This window comes from Chaetodon trifascialis, chromosome 22 (assembly GCF_039877785.1).
Source record: "Chaetodon trifascialis isolate fChaTrf1 chromosome 22, fChaTrf1.hap1, whole genome shotgun sequence".
Classification (NCBI taxonomy): Eukaryota; Metazoa; Chordata; class Actinopteri; order Chaetodontiformes; family Chaetodontidae; genus Chaetodon; species Chaetodon trifascialis.
In genome coordinates, this window is record NC_092077.1 from 12,755,754 (window position 1) to 12,775,984 (window position 20,231).

A 20,231-nucleotide genomic window follows, 5' to 3' on the forward strand; every position below is an offset into this window, starting at 1 on the left:
GTTGCATGAAAGCCACAGCTTGTTCCTCTGCTATCCATTATTTTCACTATCAATTTGTCAATTGGTTTCTCGTTAGTTAGCGATTAAATGAACAGTTGACAATTAATCAGTGAATTGATTAATGCAGCTCTCGTGCCTGTAATCCTAGACAACTCTTCTAATATCTGAATTGAAAAATGTTCTGTATGATGAACATTGTACACTTTTTCCTGATAATCTGTGCTCTGCAATATAAATACAAGAGAGATGCAAACTGGGCCCAAAACTGCCAACCACAGTGTTACACTGTCTGTATTGATTCTACCACTGGGGGGCGCTGACGGCGGAAATTTTTAAATCCCACCCAGGCAAACGATAAACGAGTCAGATTTTTTTCTAGGCCTCAAAAACGGAAAATAACTATTTTTCTGATCCCATGTTGAAAAGTAAACATATAAAATACCAACTAAACAAATCTAGTTTTCATTTTTGAGTTTTTTGGGTTTTTTCTTTTTCAGATTCGTGGACTTTTCTTCCGGTGTGCACGCGCTGAAAGTGACCTCCGTAAGCGCCTCATGGGAGCGCGCACAGAGAAAAAGTTGAGTACTATTAGCCATGTGAACGATTTCTGATGAAATTTAGCGTTTATTACAGATATTAACCCTCGCTATCCCACCGCCAGTTGACAGGCGGCCTCAAGCCTTCGTGATAATCGCACATGTTTAATTAGACCAGAGATATCGCGAGATAAAGGCCGCAGTAGGGCTTCAGGAGCGCTTTAACCTGTTGCGTTTTTGTTTTTTTGTTTTGTTTGTTTTTTTCGGCTAAAACGTTCATTGGTGTATTCAGAATGACACACTGAGCAAGTATTTAGGTTTAAACCAGGAGCCCGCAGTCCTCCCTGCTCCTCCAACCCCCACCCCTCCCCTCTCGGACCCTGCATGGAGTCTCACAGCCGTGGTGAGCAGGCAGTCACGGTACGGTAGACTTCAAAAAGACGCGCTGAGCCGGCCACGCACAGATGAAACAGGAGCCACATTCGGGGAATAAGACAAAATGTCCCACAAGAAGTCCTCGGAGACGACGGCTGATGCGGAGAACCTGCGAAGAAGATCCGCGACTGATACCCCAGGTGAGACGGAGCTGCTGTGTTTCACCTGCGTTCAGCGTTTGTCGCTTCACAGCTAGTTTAACAACTCTCATTTATTTTCTTTTTTATTTTTGCTGCTTTTACACTTGACCTCGTCTCGAGCGCGTTCATCAATCAAAGTCACCTGCAGCCGAACTTCTCCTCCAATCTGAGCTAAACGCTAAATTAAGCCTGTGAAGACTTTCTGCTTGACTGCCAAGTCTCAGAGAAGCCCCCTTATTTCTAGAACAATGAAAGTAGGTAAAAGTAGATTTGAGGGTTGTAGCATGGGGGTCTTTTCCTGTACTTTTAATGGTGGTCGCCTCATGTAACGTTATGTGTTAACGTTGATGTGGTTCATCTACCTTGCTCACACCATGTTTGTTGCTTTGTCTCATTGGGAAGAAAGTTTAAGACGGCCTAAATGAGCAGCCATTGACTGACCTGACCTCCATTCTTCAGCCAAGGCCTACCAAAATCTGTCTATTGCGCCTTTAAAGCGTTAAATTTTACTTTAAAACTCTTATTACGCATGGGGGGTAGCAGATAACAAGGCAGTTGAAAGTCAGAGTCTCATGAATAGGCAGATGCACTATATACAGTATAACCACCATGCTTCAGGGTTTAATTTCAAAGCATAGCACAGTCGCAGAAGTTTTCTTGTCTCTCTGTGTTGCAATGCATTGATAATGCATCAGTCTTGGCAGCTGACAGTATGTCTGGAGAGGGGGCACCCTGTGTGACTCTCAGGAGGTTTTTATTAGTCACGCACATTTCCACGGCCCACCAAGAGGACATTGGCCATAGATGATGGTCAGTCTTGGCAGCTCTGATGGGAAGAGACCCTCCCCAGCATCATTCTTCTCCAAAAGCATTTTTTTCACAGTTAAACTGGCAAATCATGTCAGCTCCTTTTAAAAAAATCAGTTCTCTGTGATACTTCTTTTATTCAGAGAACTCCATAGATCCTGAACAGCATCACCGGTTTCCACCACGACAGTGCCGAAGGGATTGGCTCAGCGTTGGCTCGCAGCATCCGGAGCTAGGCTCGGCAGAGACGCCCTCCCCAGATTCTTCTGCTCACAACTTCTGCCACTACACACCGAAATGTTTCCTCACCGTCCACAGAGGTGAATGAGACATTAGTTGACACCACAAACATTATTAAAACAAGCGTAGCAAAGTTTCTGTAAGAATCTGTGGAGACTGAATGTATGCGAGCAGGGATCACTGCTGTTTCTGGGGCTGATCCTGTGGGACCCTCCCACCGCCGTGTGAAAATGTTTTCTCACAGTTGTGATCTGCACAGGAGGACACGGCGCCTCAGCACGGTCTTCCTTGTCGCGCGGTGTCCGGTCTACTCCGTCACGGTTTGGAGAGGAGGGTTGGCATGAAGGCACCACAAAGACCACAATCAGAGCTGAGAATGAGGTGGAGGCACACAGGGAGGCCAACAACTACAAGGTGGGCCATGACGGGGTCAAGGCGACGCTTTAATGCCCAATACTTACCTGCACATCATCAGTATCTGCTTTTTTTAATCAGCAGGGATTTAAAATGCAGATATGGAAAGGAAGTGTTAGCACTAGTGGAGTTGAATAACACAAGCTAGCAAGCTTTGATTCAGCAACAATTCTTCATTAAACATTTGCACATTTCACAGGGAAGAGACGGAAAAATGGTCAAAAGTCAGTCCAAACCAAATTCAAGAAGATACAATGAAGCTTAACCTGCTCTCAGGTTTATCTTCTGGCTTTTTGGACAAAGTTCAACTTGCCTTTTTTATGTGTTGTGTGGGATGTGTGGGAGTTTTTAGCCTTTTTCCACCCTTTATGCTGCAGATGTTTACTGCTGATTGCATTTATCTCTATTAACTCAAAGCAGTCTTGGTTGAAGATACTGTGTCAGTTCTATGTTGCACCATATGTTTGCGTGATGTGTTTGTAAAGGAACATCACACCTTTTTTTTCAGTTTGGCTTCAGGAAGTGGAAGGGCAACGTCACGGAGAGGCCCATTGAAGACCGATCAGACATCATCAAAGAGCTCTACTCTGATCTTAGCATAGTGAAGCCTCGAGAAGGTCTTTTTTTCCACTCTTTGCACTTTAAATCTGTTTAACAGGACCTACATACTCATTTCTCCTCTCTTTCAGGCTCAGTGGTCACCTTTGGCAACATCGTTTATGTGTTTTTATTTGGATGGTGGATATCTTTAATCTACTTCCTCCTTTGTCCTGTAATGTTTCTAACAATCCTCCTTGCTCCTTATGGTATGTATCCGATAAAACAGCTGCATCACTCAGAGCATCGTAGCGCCCCCTGAAATCTCAAACATGGTGTCTTTTTGTGTGGTTTTTTTTTAAGGCAAGTTTTGTTTAAAGATGGCGTGGTACTTTATTTGGCCGTTTGGGAAGTCATTAGAAAAGGTAATATGATACAGAACATTTTGTGTCTTTGGATTCCAGTGTTTAAGTAGCTGCATCATGATACCAACAAGTAGTCCTCACCTTATCTTCAGACAGGTGTAGTTAAGAGATCCATGCTGAGGCCTCCAACCATTGAGGTCATTCCTGAAGAGAGGGACAGTGAAGACAATAAGGACGTTGTTAGGGACAAGGACTCTGCTCCCCTTCTGGTGTCCTCCCCAATCCCTGTTGAGATCCCTGTCCCAGAACCACCAGCTAGAAAAACTTCAAATCACTGGGTAAGAAAGTCAGAATGATCTCAATCACTTGGTAAGTTTACAAGTATTCGTATGATTTGAAGTATTCTTTGTTCTTCTCCGCAGTGTCGCGTCAGTACTTATGTTTGGTTGCTCCTGTGTTACCCTCTCCTGGTTGTGGTCCACTCCCTGGCCTGTTTGCTCTCCTGGCTGTTGGTCTTCACTATACCTGTAGCCAAGATGAATGCTCGCACACTGACCACCACCCTCCTCATGGCACCGGAGGACATTCAGATTCACAAACTGGAAAAGGTAGTGTCAGTGGTTCCCCAAGAGAAAGATGTCAAGGCAAGGGAAATGCTGAATTTTCCTTCCTTTTCTGTACTGCTTGTGCTGGTCATGCTTTTTTATACTATCAGGCTTTTATAGCCTCCTTATTAGCTATGCTGTGATGTAACTGATGTGCTCCACTAGCTGTTGCAGTGTGTAAATGACAAATCTGACTAGTTCATCTCCCATGGATTTTTATCGCTAAAGGGTCAGTTCAACCAAATCACAAAGAACTTGGAACTTAAATCCAGATGGTGTGTGACATGTACTGTACTCTTTGTTTCATTTGCAAAGCCTTTGACACTTTTCAATGGGAATATGAACATTTCCACTGGTGGATTCAGTGTAACCGGGAGGTTTTTCAAATCAAAAACAACACAGGTGAATCTCAAAACTTAGGCACAGCAGAACTGTTTGCATGGCTGGATGCAGCTACAGGTATTCTTTCTTCTGTTTTGTGTGAAGTGGCCCTTTAAAAATTATGTTAATCGATTGTTCACGTCTAATAAGTTCATTTGTAACTGGCTCTGTCCTGCAGGCACCTGTGTGTCAGACCAGAGTGCTCTTGTGCTGTTATCAAGCTTTCAATGTGTATTACTACAAATACACCGTCCAAGGAATCAACATTTTTGCTCTCAGTATCCTTATTTGATTGTGGGATTTAACTATGTGGGAAGCGATGTCATTTCTGGAGCTGAGCTCTCTCAATCCTTCTCACCAAATATACGTTTTCCATCTACAAGATAGGTACCATTGTGTACTGCAACTGATAAATACAGTACTGGTCTGTCCAGTCTGTCCATTTGTTCTCCTTAAGTCTCCGTTCCCTGCAGACCTGCTTCCCCTGGTGTTAATCACTCTGATTATTGGCTACGCTGACCATGAAGACAAATACTTCAGTGCTGAGACCAAGTTTGCCACAGCCATCACTTCCATTATTCCTCTCTCATATTATATTGGGATGGGTATAGCCAGGTAATGCTGGTGGGTGCACAAATCCTTCATCTGATGAACAGTATATCAAATTGTTTCACTGATAATTGATGCATCCCCACAGCATCTCTGCACAGAGTAACTTTGCAGTGGGGGCGGTGGTGAACGCCACCTTTGGCTCCATCACGGAGATGACGTTCTACATCACAGCGCTGCTGCAGGGACACCGTGCTGCAACCAAATGTTATGAAGAGATCGTTAAAGCAGCCCTCACCGGGACCTTGCTTGGCTGTATACTGTTCATACCTGTGAGTGCCTGACAAGGACGAATGAGCACGCGTGTGCATGTCAGAGAACATGCGGCATTCTGATTCTGTCTGTGAAGCTTGCATGCACTAACCCCTTGCGGCGTTTCTGTTGTGTGTTAATTAACTGCACAGGGCATCTGTATGATCATTGGGGGCATAAAACACAGGGAGCAGCGATTCAACAGTCGTTCAGCTGGCGTGAGTTCAGCTTTACTCTTCATATCCATAGGAGGTATGTACGGTGAATCGTTTTTAAAGAATGCGTCCTCCACCAGCAGATTCATGAAGCTCGTTAATTTGACCCTCTCTCTTCAGGTGTGTTTGCTCCCACGCTCTTCTCCAAGACCTTCGGTAATCTGGTGTGTGAAAGCTGCACCAATGTTCCAGGCAATGCCAGTGTGCCCTTCATCTGCAAGGACTGTCACTACGACACGGTGGGCCGCTTCTCTTAACCCTCATACAGTGTGACTTCGTGCTTTTGGCATTTTTCAGAACACGTTTTCATCCCAGTTTTGCCAGTCGTACCTGCGCTTGGAGATGACAAGCGGGGCAGCAGTGTGACTCATGTCTGCAGTGCTTCGTTGCCTTGATGTTTGTTCTTCAGATATTTTTAGCATAAAAATTGATTCATTCTTTCATTCCTTGTTTTTTTAACAGAGTCAAACCGACCCACATTTCATTCTGTCCCAAATCGAGTAAGTCCAGGTGCTATTTTGCAGCAGGTTTTCAGAGTAATCACCTCAGTGGTGTTTCAACTACTGATTAAATTGGTTTTTCCAGGCCCCTGGTGTACACAATTTCTGTGCTGCTGCCTGCTGCGTACTTGATCGGCCTCATCTTCACGCTGAAGACCCACTCCCACATCTATGATATCCATATCAGCGATGGCCACACGGGCCATGCACACGGTCAGTACGCACAAGAGGGCACCAGCACCTCCAACCCCACTGGTGAGGTCACCACTGGGCATCTCCTTGCAGCCAACTCGTGTATTAACGGCAGCAATGTTGCCACCAGCCAGGTGGTTGCAACAGGTGTGTGTGTGCATGGAATCTTTTGGGTGAAGCGGCATGAAATTGCGACGCACTAACTGCCTGCTGCCTTCTGCAGTATATTAACCTGTTTGTGCATGTAAGGAAAGCATTTCCCCTGCAGTGAGGTTGAAGCTGTACCTGTGCATGCCAAAGCTCTTAAACACGTGAGGGTGAAGAACCTAAATACGAGAGAAAGTTCAGCCTTTGATGCATGTGGAAGCAGAGAAAAGCTTCTCCACTGTGAGGTAAGTCGAAAATGTTGAATGTCTGTAAGCTGATTGTGTTTATGCTACGAGCAGGTCATCATGTGTGCCACTGGTCCCGCTGGAGGGCTCTTGCAGTGCTGATTGTTGCCACAGTGTTGATGGCGTGCTGCGCTGACCTCAGCACGGAGAACATCAAGCCCATGCTGACCCATTCCTCCATCTCCCAGGTATGCAAAATGCTTACTTCATAAAGAGGAAGAGAAAATGGCTCTTAGGTTCAAAATCTCATTGGTCCTTGGTTGGTAAGACCATATTGGTACACAGCAACCCTTCAGTTCAAGTTTAAAATCACAACCTGAAATATGTTTTTAATGAATACCTGATATGTTTAGACAGAAAGAGATAACTGTCTGCCGCATTGTGTCTCTTTGTACTGGACGCAGTACTTCATCGGCGTCACAGTGCTGGCCATGGTGCCAGAGCTCCCTGAGATCGTCAATGGGATCCAGTTCGCGCTGCAGAACAACATCAGCCTGAGGTACGAGGACGCTGTGCTGTCGTAATGTTTTGTGACCGCCTGAATGTTAATATTTAATGCACAAATAACAAAAATGTTGAGGTGGACATTATGTGAACATTTTGAGCTTCAGACTTCAATACTTTGGTTAACACATTTTAACTGTCGTACATTTGTGTCCACAGCCTTGAAGTGGGCAGTTGCATTGCTGTGCAGGTCTGCATGATACAGATTCCACTGCTCATACTCTTCAATGCCTTCTATGTAAGTGCCTGCTTTTTGTCATTTTACTTTACACAGTGCTGCAGCTTCAATCATGACTTTGCTTGATCCATTTTTTTCCCCCCCAGGATGTTGGATTTGTGCTTGTGTTCAGTGACATTCATCTCTGGGCCAGCATCTTCAGTGTCATCCTGGTCAACTACATCTTCATGGATGGGAAATGTGACTACTTTCAGGGTAAGTCATGATGCACAGATTTCCCCACTGCGGGAACAAACAGGCCGACAGAGACGTTTTGATATATTAGCCAAAAAGCTTGAATTAACGTGCATTATGATCACCTGCTTTGTTTTTAGGCACTGCTCTTGTGGTGGTCTACCTCATCCTTTTGGCCCTTTACTTCTTTGCTCCCTCTCCACGCTCGTGTTGATCTGCTTGCCAAGAAAATTTCTAGAGCTCCAAAGTTTTAAGCCACTATAAAAATACACTCGTCCTTTATCTTCAGGTTGTGGTGTGTGGTGTGTACACTGGCACAAACGATGGAAAAAGAATTGGGTTTTTGAAATTTCACTGTGGAGCTATAAGTGCGTAGCTGTCTGCTTTTGTCAGTACACCACAGACATTTGTCCAGTCCATAAAAATCTGTGTTTTGCTCTTGCATTTAAATGTATTTTTGTTTTCATTGTACTATGTGGTTTATGTTGGAAATAATAAATGCATCAATTTATAAAACTTTCTTTTCAACCGGTGCTTCACTACCTACATATGGTTTCTTCAGAAAAATGTATTCCACTATCATTTATGTTGCTTTTTCATTTATAAAGTTAATTTTTGACGTCGGCACATTTAGTATGTTCAGCTAATAGGCCAAATAGCATGCATGTTATCGCCCAGATTTTTTTTTTTTTTTTTTCTGTGTGTCATGCTACTTATTAGTCAAGCAAAAGAAATGGGGGTGGGGGGGCAGCAGGCAATTTACATAACACCTTTATTGACAGTACTTCAATACAACATTCACACAAGCCTACTGTACATCATTTTTGTGGTCACCTTTAAAACTATGTCTCAAAGTAAAGGTTTGATGTTAATAGAAAAAGCAGGAAATCACATCATGCACAAAGTAGTTTCGTTATGCAGAACAGAAAAAAAAAGGGGGACAAGAAGTGCAGGCTGATCAAACTATCGGCCAACACCCCAGCATGGGTCTCCACTAACCTCTCACTCCTCATTCTAATCACACTTTGATGAAGATTTGGCTTCAGTTGAATTCATTGATTGAATGTAAGAACCGCAGAGAACACGTTGATTTGACACGTCCAATAAGTGCATTTAGGATTAAATACCCAAAAGGCTCATAATGCTGCATCCTGTCCTGAAGTGCACTCTGCGTGGCCTTTAACAAGAACAACACAAACGCTTCTGCATCCTCGAAACGGGATACAAAATAACTGCCACCGACATGTTCAGTGATTATACTGGAAGTGATAGCTTGTTGGAAAAAATGGTTAAAATGTTCACCGACTGGAAAACCATTTTCAACATGATCCCTTTTGTTTGAACATGCAAAGATCTTATACTGCCTGTATTCATGATATTTCAACGCTATTAACAGTTTGAAAAAGGCACTGCAGTATAAACGAGGGTTTTTAAAAGCCTGCTACTGAAGCGACTCCCTGTGCAAAACCTTTTCTATGCCATCAACAGAGAGGGAGTAGAAGTCTGAACAGAATTAAGTCTTTATTCGAGTAAAAGCATTTTCAATTAATTTTAAAGAGCACCAAATTCACAGTGATGTGTTGCGTGGTTTGGTTTACAGATGAGAGCTGCAAGCAAACAGGATGGAAATTAAATCATTTTGAAGAAATCCACCTTCCTTTTTTTTTTTTTTTTTTTTTTTTCCAGACCAAAATAATGCATCATGGAAAATACAGGAAACACACTGAACCCTTTCTTGACGCACTAACAAAGAGCATGCAGTGTTTCTGCGTGTTTTAGCTAATTTACCACAACTTAGTTTTTTAAATGTTTTTCCTTGCCACCAGGCAGACACTGGTTTCCATTCACAAAGTATAAAATTAACTCAAAGGACTGTGATTTAAGACAGGTAATCCCTCACAGTGAAAACCACGTCTGCTTTTATGCTAAGACAACTTTAACGATAAAAACACATGAAAATCAGAGGGATTGATTTTCACATCACAGGGAGAAAACTGAGATAAAAGGCTGCCTGGAAGGTCGCAAAAACATTTAAAATCTAAAATGCATGTCAGCAGCTGTAATGAAGGTACATTTGAGATTTTAAATTGGCTAAAATGTGCAGAAACGCTGGCATGGTCTGCCACTTTTTAGACTGAAATGATTACTTTGCTTACAGGATCTATTTAAAACAGAAAAGGTAAATGTCCACAAATATGCAAGACAAAGTGTGCAAAGAGCAATATCAGGTGATGAGAATACCCCCAGAAAAATGGATTTAGTCCTTCATATAAATAAACATGCATTCGTCCTTTGCACAGAATTCTTAAAAGTACTAGAGAAGGCAGATTTTCCTCTAAAAAAAATGGAAGCAGACAGTCTTTAAAAGCATGACGTGGCAAAATAAAGGATTTCCGGCTGTCACAGTTTGAAAGGTGAGAAGCAGGAATTCATACTGAACGTGACACAAAGGCATCATGTAAGGAATGGTGGTGGCGGGAGGGGATGAGTAATATCCATAAAACATTCCACATTTATCTTCTTTATCATCACTGAAACTGCAGAAAATGAGAACAAACGGGGGGAAAAAAAGGCATCCCATTGTTTTTGGTTTTAAGGCGGGGCTACGTCAGGAGAGGGAGGGGGAGGGGGAGGGCATTTTCCCTGTGAATTCAATTCTGTGCTCTATCATCTCCTCCCGGTCCAGCCCAGCCCAGCCCATCCCATCCATTCATGTGTCCGGCCTACACCGCGCGGCCTATTTCAAGCGTTCAATGAGTTCCTGTGTGAGGCCCAGGTTGAGCAACTGCATGGTGGGGAGTGAAGTCAGGTGGGGAAAGGCCTTGAGGAGCTTCTCCCAGCAGAGCTCCAGCAGGCTGGGCACAGCCAGCCAGATCTTAAACAGAGAGCCAGTTCTCTTGTTCTCATGGATGTTCACCACGCCACCGTGGATGTACATGCAGCCAGCCTGAGGATGGAGTGAAGGAAAGGAAAAGATTTCAGTTTTATGTGCGGTGTAGACACACTTCCCCTCATTTTCATTTGATTACAGAACTTCAAGGACAGAACTTCATCTGGTAGGGAATTAGACCAACACAAAGGCACTAGGTGGCCTAGATTACTAGATTAGAAGACCATTATCACTGACATGAAATGCCAGTTCCCTCAGAACTGTTGCTATTCCAAACTACAGTTAATGAATTAAACGTATATACACAGTGACCAGGAAGGGTTGTGTTGTACTGACTGGGGTGACGGCAGCACAGTGGAAGTAGGCCGGCTCGGGCATCACTGCTGGAAGCTTACTCCACTGAAAAGTCTGCAGGTTGATCTTCCACAAATCAGCTAATATCAATTCCCCGTTGTAGCCTCCACAGATAAATACATCTACAACAGAGAAAGAAGGACGATCAGACACTGTTTGTGTAGCACTGGTTCATTTTTGAAGCTGAATGACAGACTCACCATTTCGTATTTGTACACAGCTATGGCACCTCCTAGGAGCAGGATACCCTGTCAGAAGCACAGACTTTTTTAGAATGGAGCAGCTGAGAGCTAAACAGGCTTAGGTAATGATGGAGTGCACACCACAGACCTATTTTGTCATGAGGTTTAGTCGTAATCTCCTCCCAGGAATTGGTCTCCAGATTGTAAGCATGTATCTATTCAAAAGAGACGATATTCACTACAAGTCTGAGTGCTAAGACAAGGTAGATGATCTATTTTCACTCAAATATCTCTTCCTCAGCTCACTAACATAGCATACTCTGTATCAGATATAGCTTCAGCTTGACACATTTTTAACTGGCACACAGTTTTGGAGATAAATGAAACATGTTTGATGAGTCTACCCTACGTAGTGTCGTACCTTGTCCAGAGGGTAAGATGTCCAGGAAGTTCCTCCTCCTAGAATGTAGATCCTCTGTCCATCATGTGCTATTTCATGCCTGTACCTGTGACACACAAGAGCACGCCATGTCAGCTGGTTATACACCGCAGGAAAGATCTCTAGCTTGGTTTGATCCAACAGCACGTTTCAGGCATCGCAGAGGTGTACCGTTCCTCAGGTAGGTCGTCAGGAGGGTTGTTGGGTTTGAGGTGGATCCACTCCCTGGTGGTCAGGTCCAGCCTGTGCAGGTCTGTGCTGTAGATGTAACCCGTCGTCCCTCCAAACACGTACAGGAAACCGTTTATAATAACCATTGCCTGAAGGAGGAAAGATATGAGATGACAGCTTAGGAAGAAGCAGCTAAAAAAAAAGAAATCAGAGTTTCAAAGTTTCTATATCCATATATCGATTGGCAGGGTGGTTTATGAGGTTACCTGTCCGTAGATTCTGTTGGGCTTCTTCCCCCGACAGTTGAGCAGCGACCATCGCTTGTACTTCACGTTACAAACGTGTACGTCGTTGCCGTTATTTTCACCGAAGGGGATCCCAGTGCCGCCAAACACCAGGAGGTTGTTGCCGTGCAAAACAGCTGAAGAAGCACAACAAAATCAAACTCAGTTTTTATGCCCAGTTTCTTTACAGAAAACTGGATTTTCCATGCACAATTACCAAAATGTGGAATTAGATATCCAATATTTCACCTGACATAGACGCCAGCTCTGTGGGCATATAGCCCTCTGTTCGAATCTGCTGCCAGCAGCCTGTGGCAAAGTGGTACCTCCAAAGCTCCCTGAACAGTGGATAGTCTTCATTCTCTGAGCCTCCTGACTCATCATAGTCAGGGTTATACCCTCCAAACACATACAGGTTAGTGTTGTCAGCAACACAGCGATGCCCACTGCGAGCAGGGGGAGTACGATGACCTGGAGAGGGAGGAACAAAGTTTCGCAGGATGAAACTCATACCTAATCACAACGCTGCAGAATCTGAGCAGACCACTATTCACTGGCACACTTTTGTCCAGGTGTTTCTATCAAGACATTATGTCCATTTGGCAAATGCTTTGCAGCTGCATGTCAAGATGTCAGACGACCTGAGATGGACTGTGTGCTGCACATTACCAGGCCCCAGGTGTGCTGTAAGACTGCACAGTGACATAAAAATGGAAACAGACTAAGACCAGGATCTGGACTGAGGATTTCACATAACACTGCAATCTAATACTATTAGCAAGAATGCTGAATGCTGGCAATGAAAGGAGTCAATCCTTCCTGGCTTTTTCCACACATCATGGATCATCTCAATCAGGTCTCACTATTAAGTACTGTGTTCTGCAAGGTATGGTGAACAAATTGAGTGACAAATATGCCGTTTACAGTCCTGCACCTCTTAAAAACACAGCTTTAAATTTGGCATTTAGCTGTCTGCAGGCCAGCAAATTCTAGTAATCAATGATTGTATGTTACAGCATGTACGACGTTGGCTGTGCAGCTAGAAAACAGGATTTACAAAAGGCGAAACAGTATGACAACCAGTATTCATTTTAGAAAACATATAATCTTGCAAATGATTGCTAACAAGCTTCTGGAAGAAAAACAAGCAGAGTTACTGGATGCTGATAGCTTGAATGCTACGCTTAGTAATATCAACAGTAAGGGAACCGTTTCAGCTCCGAACCCGTGAAGGTAACATCGTACGTGGAGCAGCTGATCTCACTCACACTGTTGGTTCGACTAGCAAAAATGTACAAACGTTGAGTCAAACCTTTCGTTAGCATCTCTTGCTAATGTTGTTGACCGACCTGCTAACGTCTCCCCGTGCGGCGGCCTGCCTGTCAGTTTCTCGAATTTATTCAGCTGGTCAGGACTGCGAGCACCTTCAGCGTCCGACATCGTTTCCGGTTACAATCCAGTCCTGAAGAATGTCACATCGAATAAAAGCAACATCTGCTAAAGTGCCGATAAAACATTATAAATCATCCCACATTTCGATCACTGTGAGGCCATTCACAAACGCTATGTCCCCGGCGGTGACACCCTTAACCAATCAGAGGGCTCGTTATTAGGACGTTGCGTCATGATGGATGGGCGGGACTGCGCGTGTGCTCCAAAACAACAACAGGTTTTTTTTCTGAGTGCCGTCAATGGACCGGTGAGGGAGATGAGTCATGTGGTCAGAGACGGTTCAAGTTTCACACTATGGTGTGTTTTTGGCCACAACTCTTTGAATAATCCCACAAATTAAAAATACAGAACGGGGGGGGGGGTGGGGGGGGCTCTGCTTTAGGGGACCCAAGGGCAAAAATCAGTTGGTAATCCAGCCTTCCCTGCTGAAAAATCCAGTAGAATACCATTAAAAAAAACCTACTGGTCTCATCAGGATGTTAATCCATTAGAAACCTACTGGTTCCATTAAGACTCCTGTTAAACTCCTGCAGGAACCGTTCGTAGGGACCGGTTAAATTCCTGTAGATTTGTGTAGATAGAAATCCATTAGAAAAACAAACCGAACCATTAGGAAAATATAAGTAGCTATTAGAAACCATTACAAAACCACCAGGAACCATTAGAAACCAATAGAGTATGCCTAATGGTTTCTCTGGTCGGATCCTGGGTAAGTCCCGGGAAAGTTCCGGGTCGGCTCCGGGTCAGACCCGGGTAGGTACCGGATGGGATCCCGGGTCGGATGCTGAAAAAGTAATTCATGCCTTTAATTCAAACTGACTTGACCCAGCTGTTATCATCATTATTATTATCATCATTGGTGTGTATTATTATTATTATTATTATTATTATTATTATTATTAGTAGTAGTAGTAGTAGTAGTAGTAGTAGTAGTATGTTTGTGGGGTCGGATCCCGGGTTTTCCCCGGCTAATGAGCTCCAGAAGAAAAAACACTGATAGACTTAAGCTCATTTAAAACTCTGCAGCTCGACTATGAACCAGAATCAAGAGCAGAGAGCACATTAGTCTAGTTTTAGCTGCTCTGCACTGACTTCCTGTAACTGTTATTATCATTAGTGTGTGTGTTTGGCATGTGTACAGAAGCACAGGCAGATGCACCTAATTTTGAAAATAAAACTTCTTAGTACCTATTCAGATATTGTATTTGTGTGGCCTGAATTTAATGCCACATTTACGTTTTAACAGTGAATCTCAAAAGGGCTGAGACAGGGGAGAGTGAAGGGAGGAGGAATCAGGAGACTGATCTATGCGCTGGTTATCAACTCTAATGTGATAGCAATACTTTTGTACTTTTTTTAACATTACTACTTTAATTTCAAGGATCTGAATAAAAATAAAAAGTATAAATGAAGAACTAATTTATACTGTATAAGAACAAGAAGAACAACTGATGGTGCTTAAAAATAAAGTATTCTGTGTAAAAGGAACAAACACGATACAAGCCTGTTCTAAGTAAGACAGCTCATTCTGTAAAGTGAAAAAATATAAACCAAAAACTTGATCAAATGAGCGGCCTAATATTTAAGACTTTTTTATGCCTATGGTTTTCTATTCTGATAAATAATTCCTACTTGCTCAATATTTATAAGTGTCATTCTGATGGGTATGTGCTACCAGATAAGAACACTAGGGGTCTTACAAAGCGGAACGATTGGTGTCAGGGTTTATTTTCCGGGGGGACATCAGAGTCGATCATGGCGACGCTCGGCGGCAGTCGTGGGGATCGTCTCGGCAACTCAAATCACCAAAAGTCTTCCCTTGCGTCTCCGGAGAAAGTTCGTGAACTTCTCAATGATGGAGTGTCCTCAGCAGATAACGGATCCAACAGGTGCATTTTTTTTCGAGCAACCGCGCGCTGTTTGTTTGATTCGTAGTGGCCGAACAGCAAGTTCAGCTAGCTGGTTTGGTTAGCCACTTAGCATGTCAGCTCTGCTAACTTACTGTAGCTGCCTCCACTCAGCCTGCTTTAAAGGCGGGGGGCAAGTCTCCACAGATTTGGGAGCTTGTGTGCCAGGGACGGGAGTGTGCACGCCATTCGTATTTCTTGTGTGCATTATTTAGTCTATTTACTTCAGGTGTTTGTGGTAATAGTGGTCGTGCTATTGCTGCCGTGCACAGTTACAGATAAGGGGGGTGGGAACCAAAAGTTCTGCTGGAACACGCTGCTCCGTTAGTTTGCTGTTCATTTCTGGAGTATTTTCCACTTGCTGCCTAACCATAAAGGCCAGGTTGAATAGATTTAGCTAGATTTTCTGGTGTGCACTCATGACAGACAAATGTTATCAACTTTGTCTGTCATATGAGTGCAGCAAAGAGCAAAGGTGCAGTAATGATTTGAGCTACTTTCCATTTTTTTTCTCTGTGTTGCAACAACTTTTTTCCAGATGAAATGATGTGTAACTACTTTTCATGTTTGCTTTCTTTTTTCTTAGAATTCATATCTCCACCAGTTATCTAACCGCTTATTCATGACTTTTTAAATTCATTGTTAGGCCTGGACTAAGTCTGTGCAAGTTTATTAAATGTACACAGATATATAATCAGCTACATCTTTTTGCCATTCAGATAATAAGCAAGTGTTTGGAAAATGAAGATCTGTGTTTTTTTTCCTATGTGCTGATTTCAGTGGACAAGGAGATTTGAAAGTTCTGGACGTAAAAAGCAACACTCAAGCACCTTGTGAGGCAACGAACAAAGAAGCCTTTTTCTCAAGAGTGGAATCCTATTCAATATCCTTTCTCTCATTTTGACCTGTTGACCGAATATGAGGCATCGGGGTTTTTTTAACCATGTCATTGCTAATACAAAGTAATAATGACTGTCACAATACTTGAAATTTTCCTTAGCATAGCACTGCTTGAAATGGGCAGGCAAACCCCGTGTGCTGTCCCCCCTGATGTGCGCCAGATACGGCTGGATCAACGTTGGCTGCGATATGCTCAAGTGCTCCAGCTGCCAGGCTTTCCTTTGTGCATCACTGCAACCAACTTTAGACTTTGAAAAATGTGAGCCAAACTTTTAAACCACCGAAAAAGACAATGTCACGCTTTATTTTGGCAAAGTTAGGCTGAAAAACTTTTACTTTTAGTCTGCCAAAAAGTAAAGGTCATGCAACTCTCCTTGTGTCTTTAATAGATGAATCCCGCATTGCAGAGATATCGAGGCAGCTTCAGACGCAGCATGAGAAGTTTTGCCCCTGGCCTGACTTTCCATGCCCAGGTAGGAGCAAGCATTTCATATTGCATGCATATACTAACAAAAATTAGCTTTTACGTGACTGTGTCATTTTACCTGAACTGACCCAGAATTGCCTACATTATGGTCAAGGTGAATGCTGATGTCATTTCAGAGCGGTTCTGGCTTGTCCCGGCCTGTGAACCATCAGCGCTTCTCACTGCCTTCTTGGAGCGCTTCCAGAGCGCCTGTCTCCTTGCTCAGCAGCTGCCAGCCATGAAGCCGGAGCAGCTGAAGTCTATGGTGAGGAAGGAGAGGAGTCTTCTTAGACACTGAAAAAATGCTCTTTGAAACATTATGAACGTTGTTCTTATTACATAAATTACTTGAATGATAGTTGGATTCATGAAAAATGTGAACTTTATGTGTAGATGTATTTAAAAAAGAGTGAATTTTCAGTTGTTCTCTTGTAACTCATGTGCACTGTTTCCTTGCAGTCACTGACAGAGGATGTTGTCAGTGTTATACTGCAGCTCATCGAGGAAGAACAAAAAAGAAAGGGAGGTACTCTGTGCTCTGAGCCTTTGGCTGTGCAGGTGGCTGCATGCATTGTTTCTCTCTGTGGCTGGGCTGCAAGGTGAGATGAAACTCCCGTTTTGCTTTGCTTGTCTCCTCAATACACTTTTGAATGCCATAAACTAGAGTACGCACACATAGAAGCTAATTTCTACTGTTAAAGTGATGTACTAGCTGCATGGGAGAAGATACAATGAAAGGACACTAGATGTAATTTAGACACTGAAAGAAGCATCGCATAAAATTTCTTAGCACTCCTCCTCCTGATGAAGATGTCTGAGCCATGGATTTCTCTATCTTAGCCCAGCTCTGCACGCCATGAACCTACCCATCCTCACCTGCTCATACTGTATGCGCAAGGTGGGCTTGTGGAACTTCCACCAGATGGAGGGAGCAGGAGGCGATGGAGAAGCCTCACCAAGTACTGTAGGCCCATCTACTCAAGCAACAGGTCCTGCCTCGGTAGCCACGCACGAGGGCCAAGTTGACCAGCCCACTTCTGCCTCATCCACTCCTGCTACAACTCCATGTCGTATGAAGCTGAGGAGCCAGGACTCCACCCGCTCTGACCAGGCAAGCTTTAAGCAAATTAATGTTGACGGGCTAAATAATCCAGATGCACATATCAATTTAAAGCAAAATTTATTTACAAAAATGGCAAAAGTCTGTGTCATGCAAGACCTTTTCCAATGCCCTGGTGTGTGTTACAGGGTGAGGGAACTTCCTCCCCCGTGGCGTTGCGTGCCCGAAGCAGAGACTCACCAAGCCCCAGTGAAGAGCTTCCAAGTCCTTTGACAAGGGGCAAAAGGACAGCAACACGCAGTCGAGGACAAGGGGACAACTCTGGGGCTGATGGCGCAGTCAGCCTGCAACACCCACCTAAACGCCTGTGCCTGTCATCAGTTTGTGGTCCAGTAAGAACTAACATTACTACTGACTTCACACCCAGATTGTTGTGCAGTTTTATTATGGCACACTTGTGTTCCAAATGCACAATTCATCAGATCACATTTTGAATTCGTAGCTCTATTGCAATCAAATTCTTGCATGATATATTATGCCCTTTCTGTGTGAAGTTTGCATGTTCTTCCCGTGCATGCGTGGGTTCTCTCCGGGTACTCCGGCTTCCTCCCACAGACCAAAAACATGCACATTAGGTTAATTGATGACTCTAAATTGTCCATAGGTGTGAGTGTGAATGGTTGTTTGGGTTCAGGGTGTACCCCGCCTCTCGCCCATTGTAGCTGGGATAGGCTCCAGCCCCCCGCAACCCCGAAAGGGATAGGCAGTATAGATAATGGATGGATATATTATGCCACATTTACATTAGCAAGTGGATCCATTACATTAAAGTCAGTGTTCTCAGTTTCTTTAATAATAGCTGCTGCAAATTGCAATGATGATGGGGGGGGGAATGACTCCAAAGTGACAAATACTGTCAAAAGCCAAAAGGCTTGAGCTTTTGATGAGCTCTTACAAACATCTTTTTTTAAACTACTTCTGTGTTATTTCAGGATGGGCTTCTGCATAAGAATGCATTTGACCCCCTCGCACAACACAGAGACTGGTGTCCCTGGGTTTCTGTGGGAAAGGAGAATGTGGATCCGGGGGCAATCCCCATTGTGGAAGGAGGTTCAACACTTCATCAGCAGGGCTGGAAGGCTGCTCTTGACCTCCTTGTGCCCATGAAGAAGAACTCGACTGTAGGAGGCAGTCCAGCACAGGCAAGTTGCGACACACATGCCGGGCCAGTGGGTATGAAGCTTAGATTTAAACATCTGACATTATTCTGTTCTGTCTCCTTCCAGGGTCCTCGGGACAAGTCTAAAAGGGTGTTTGCTATATTCCGTCAGTGGCAGGTATCCTCCTCTCCATTTCAGTAGACTGTTTGCATCCAAACAGCATCACAACACTGAACTGATGAACTGACCTGCCCTCTGTTTGTGGTACAGTCTATAGTATTAACGACAGGAGTGTCATATCATATCAACGTATGCCATCCCGTAGAGTCGTGTTTACATTCAAAGTGTTCCTGGGGAGAAAGGAAGTTGATTCTGTCTTTAGGCAAATGATTGAGTGTCTTCTCTGTGAACAGTGAAATATGTGAAGGATGCCTGTGTGGCATTAAGACATTTGAATTCTGTGTCATGAAAATCGGGGGCCTATAATAGGCCTTGTATCACATGTACACAGAAGTAGTCATCAAGTAATCGAACACATCTCGGCATATGAATTGGCCACAGGCAAGCCATCTGCAATTAATGTCATATGAAGTGTGCTCCAGTAGTCCTTCATGAACTTATGGTGGGCTGGATTTCTGTGGGATAGAAGTGACAAGAAGTCTGTGATCGTGAGAAAGGGCCAAATGGCTTGACACTGGAAAGACAATGTTTACCTTCAATGTATGGTGAGTCAAGCGAGAGAGTGGTAAACATTAACCTCAGAAAAAAAGAAAGAAAAAAAACTGTGAGGATGTTATTTGTGTGTGTTTACTGTTTTGGATTTGAGTTTTCTTTGAAAAGAACAGGATCATTTTTTGGTAGTGAAATGTTTGTTATAATTTAGTCAATGATAAAATCCTGCTTTTTACAGGCAGGCAGAACCACGTGCCATGATCTTCCAGCCTATTTTTAATTAGAATCAGGATGCTCATACTTCCTATTTGCCTTTCTGTGAATTCTCATTGCTAATCCAGTCCTCTCTAATCTGCATGTGCTTCATCTCCATAGAATTTCTTAAAGGTGTTTAATAAAATGCTCTTCTGAAAGTTTGTTTCATTGCATGATGTCCCTCTCAAAATTCAACAATAGATGGATTAGAAAATATGTTATTGTTAATACAGGGAAAATACTTTCATTGCAATTCATGAAATTCTGAAAGGTTTCTCAGTGTTTTCATGTACATGTGATTTTCGGTTATGAGCTCGTCCATATTTGCTGCTATATGTTGCCTTTCAGTACTTACTCATTGGCAGCCATTTTGTTGCCTGTAATGTGTGAACTGTATGAACCTCTTTGGCTTGGAGGTTGACAGACACACTGTATGTTGCTTGCAATTCCCTGTTTTACACAAATTACTTGTTCCTTTATTTTATTCAAAGATAGCCTTGTGA

At 43.4% G+C, this 20,231-nt stretch overlaps 3 protein-coding genes across 3 annotated transcripts; 2 read left to right on the forward strand and 1 right to left on the reverse strand.

Annotated features, from left to right (window-relative positions):
- Nucleotides 1-1,035: 1,035 nt before the first annotated feature.
- Nucleotides 1,036-7,750, forward strand: cax1 (cation/H+ exchanger protein 1). The gene is made up of 20 exons (XM_070992357.1): nt 1,036-1,111; nt 2,062-2,238; nt 2,418-2,572; nt 3,081-3,189; nt 3,262-3,378; nt 3,473-3,534; nt 3,627-3,812; nt 3,897-4,082; nt 4,639-4,738; nt 4,934-5,075; nt 5,158-5,341; nt 5,474-5,573; nt 5,657-5,775; nt 5,999-6,036; nt 6,122-6,249; nt 6,675-6,808; nt 7,025-7,119; nt 7,284-7,362; nt 7,449-7,557; nt 7,677-7,750. Exons 1-20 carry the CDS (start codon nt 1,036-1,038, stop codon nt 7,748-7,750), a joined length of 2,370 nt encoding a protein of 789 aa, XP_070848458.1.
- Nucleotides 7,751-8,290: 540 nt separating this feature from the next.
- klhdc10 (kelch domain containing 10) lies at nt 8,291-13,452 on the reverse strand. The gene is made up of 9 exons (XM_070992394.1): nt 13,206-13,452; nt 12,106-12,327; nt 11,839-11,993; nt 11,573-11,721; nt 11,384-11,468; nt 11,111-11,177; nt 10,981-11,028; nt 10,763-10,902; nt 8,291-10,483 (listed from the first exon to the last, which is right to left on the reverse strand). The coding sequence occupies exons 1-9, from the start codon at nt 13,294-13,296 to the stop codon at nt 10,274-10,276; spliced, it is 1,167 nt and encodes a 388-aa protein (XP_070848495.1). The 5' UTR covers nt 13,297-13,452; the 3' UTR covers nt 8,291-10,273.
- Nucleotides 13,453-15,059: 1,607 nt separating this feature from the next.
- Nucleotides 15,060-19,883, forward strand: zc3hc1 (zinc finger, C3HC-type containing 1). Its single transcript, XM_070992016.1, has 10 exons — nt 15,060-15,197; nt 15,996-16,098; nt 16,224-16,374; nt 16,505-16,588; nt 16,719-16,846; nt 17,041-17,180; nt 17,422-17,692; nt 17,830-18,033; nt 18,634-18,843; nt 18,928-19,883. The coding sequence occupies exons 1-10, from the start codon at nt 15,064-15,066 to the stop codon at nt 19,000-19,002; spliced, it is 1,500 nt and encodes a 499-aa protein (XP_070848117.1). The 5' UTR covers nt 15,060-15,063; the 3' UTR covers nt 19,003-19,883.
- Nucleotides 19,884-20,231: the final 348 nt, after the last annotated feature.

Excerpts from the sequence above, each read along its gene's own strand:
- klhdc10 (XM_070992394.1), bottom strand. The coding sequence starts at position 13,296 with ATGTCGGACGCTGAAGGTGCTCGCAGTCCTGACCAGCTGAATAAATTC. Across the intron at positions 11,722-11,838 it reads CCAACAGAATCTACGGACAG|GCAATGGTTATTATAAACGG; the intron begins GTAACCTCATAA and ends TTCCTCCTTCAG. Across the intron at positions 10,484-10,762 it reads ACTGTGCTGCCGTCACCCCA|GCTGGCTGCATGTACATCCA; the intron begins GTCAGTACAACA and ends CTCCATCCTCAG.
- zc3hc1 (XM_070992016.1), top strand. The coding sequence starts at position 15,064 with ATGGCGACGCTCGGCGGCAGTCGTGGGGATCGTCTCGGCAACTCAAAT. Across the intron at positions 16,847-17,040 it reads CGGAGCAGCTGAAGTCTATG|TCACTGACAGAGGATGTTGT; the intron begins GTGAGGAAGGAG and ends GTTTCCTTGCAG. Across the intron at positions 18,844-18,927 it reads TAGGAGGCAGTCCAGCACAG|GGTCCTCGGGACAAGTCTAA; the intron begins GCAAGTTGCGAC and ends GTCTCCTTCCAG.
- cax1 (XM_070992357.1), top strand. The coding sequence starts at position 1,036 with ATGTCCCACAAGAAGTCCTCGGAGACGACGGCTGATGCGGAGAACCTG. Across the intron at positions 4,083-4,638 it reads AGATTCACAAACTGGAAAAG|GCACCTGTGTGTCAGACCAG; the intron begins GTAGTGTCAGTG and ends TCTGTCCTGCAG. Across the intron at positions 5,076-5,157 it reads ATTGGGATGGGTATAGCCAG|CATCTCTGCACAGAGTAACT; the intron begins GTAATGCTGGTG and ends GCATCCCCACAG.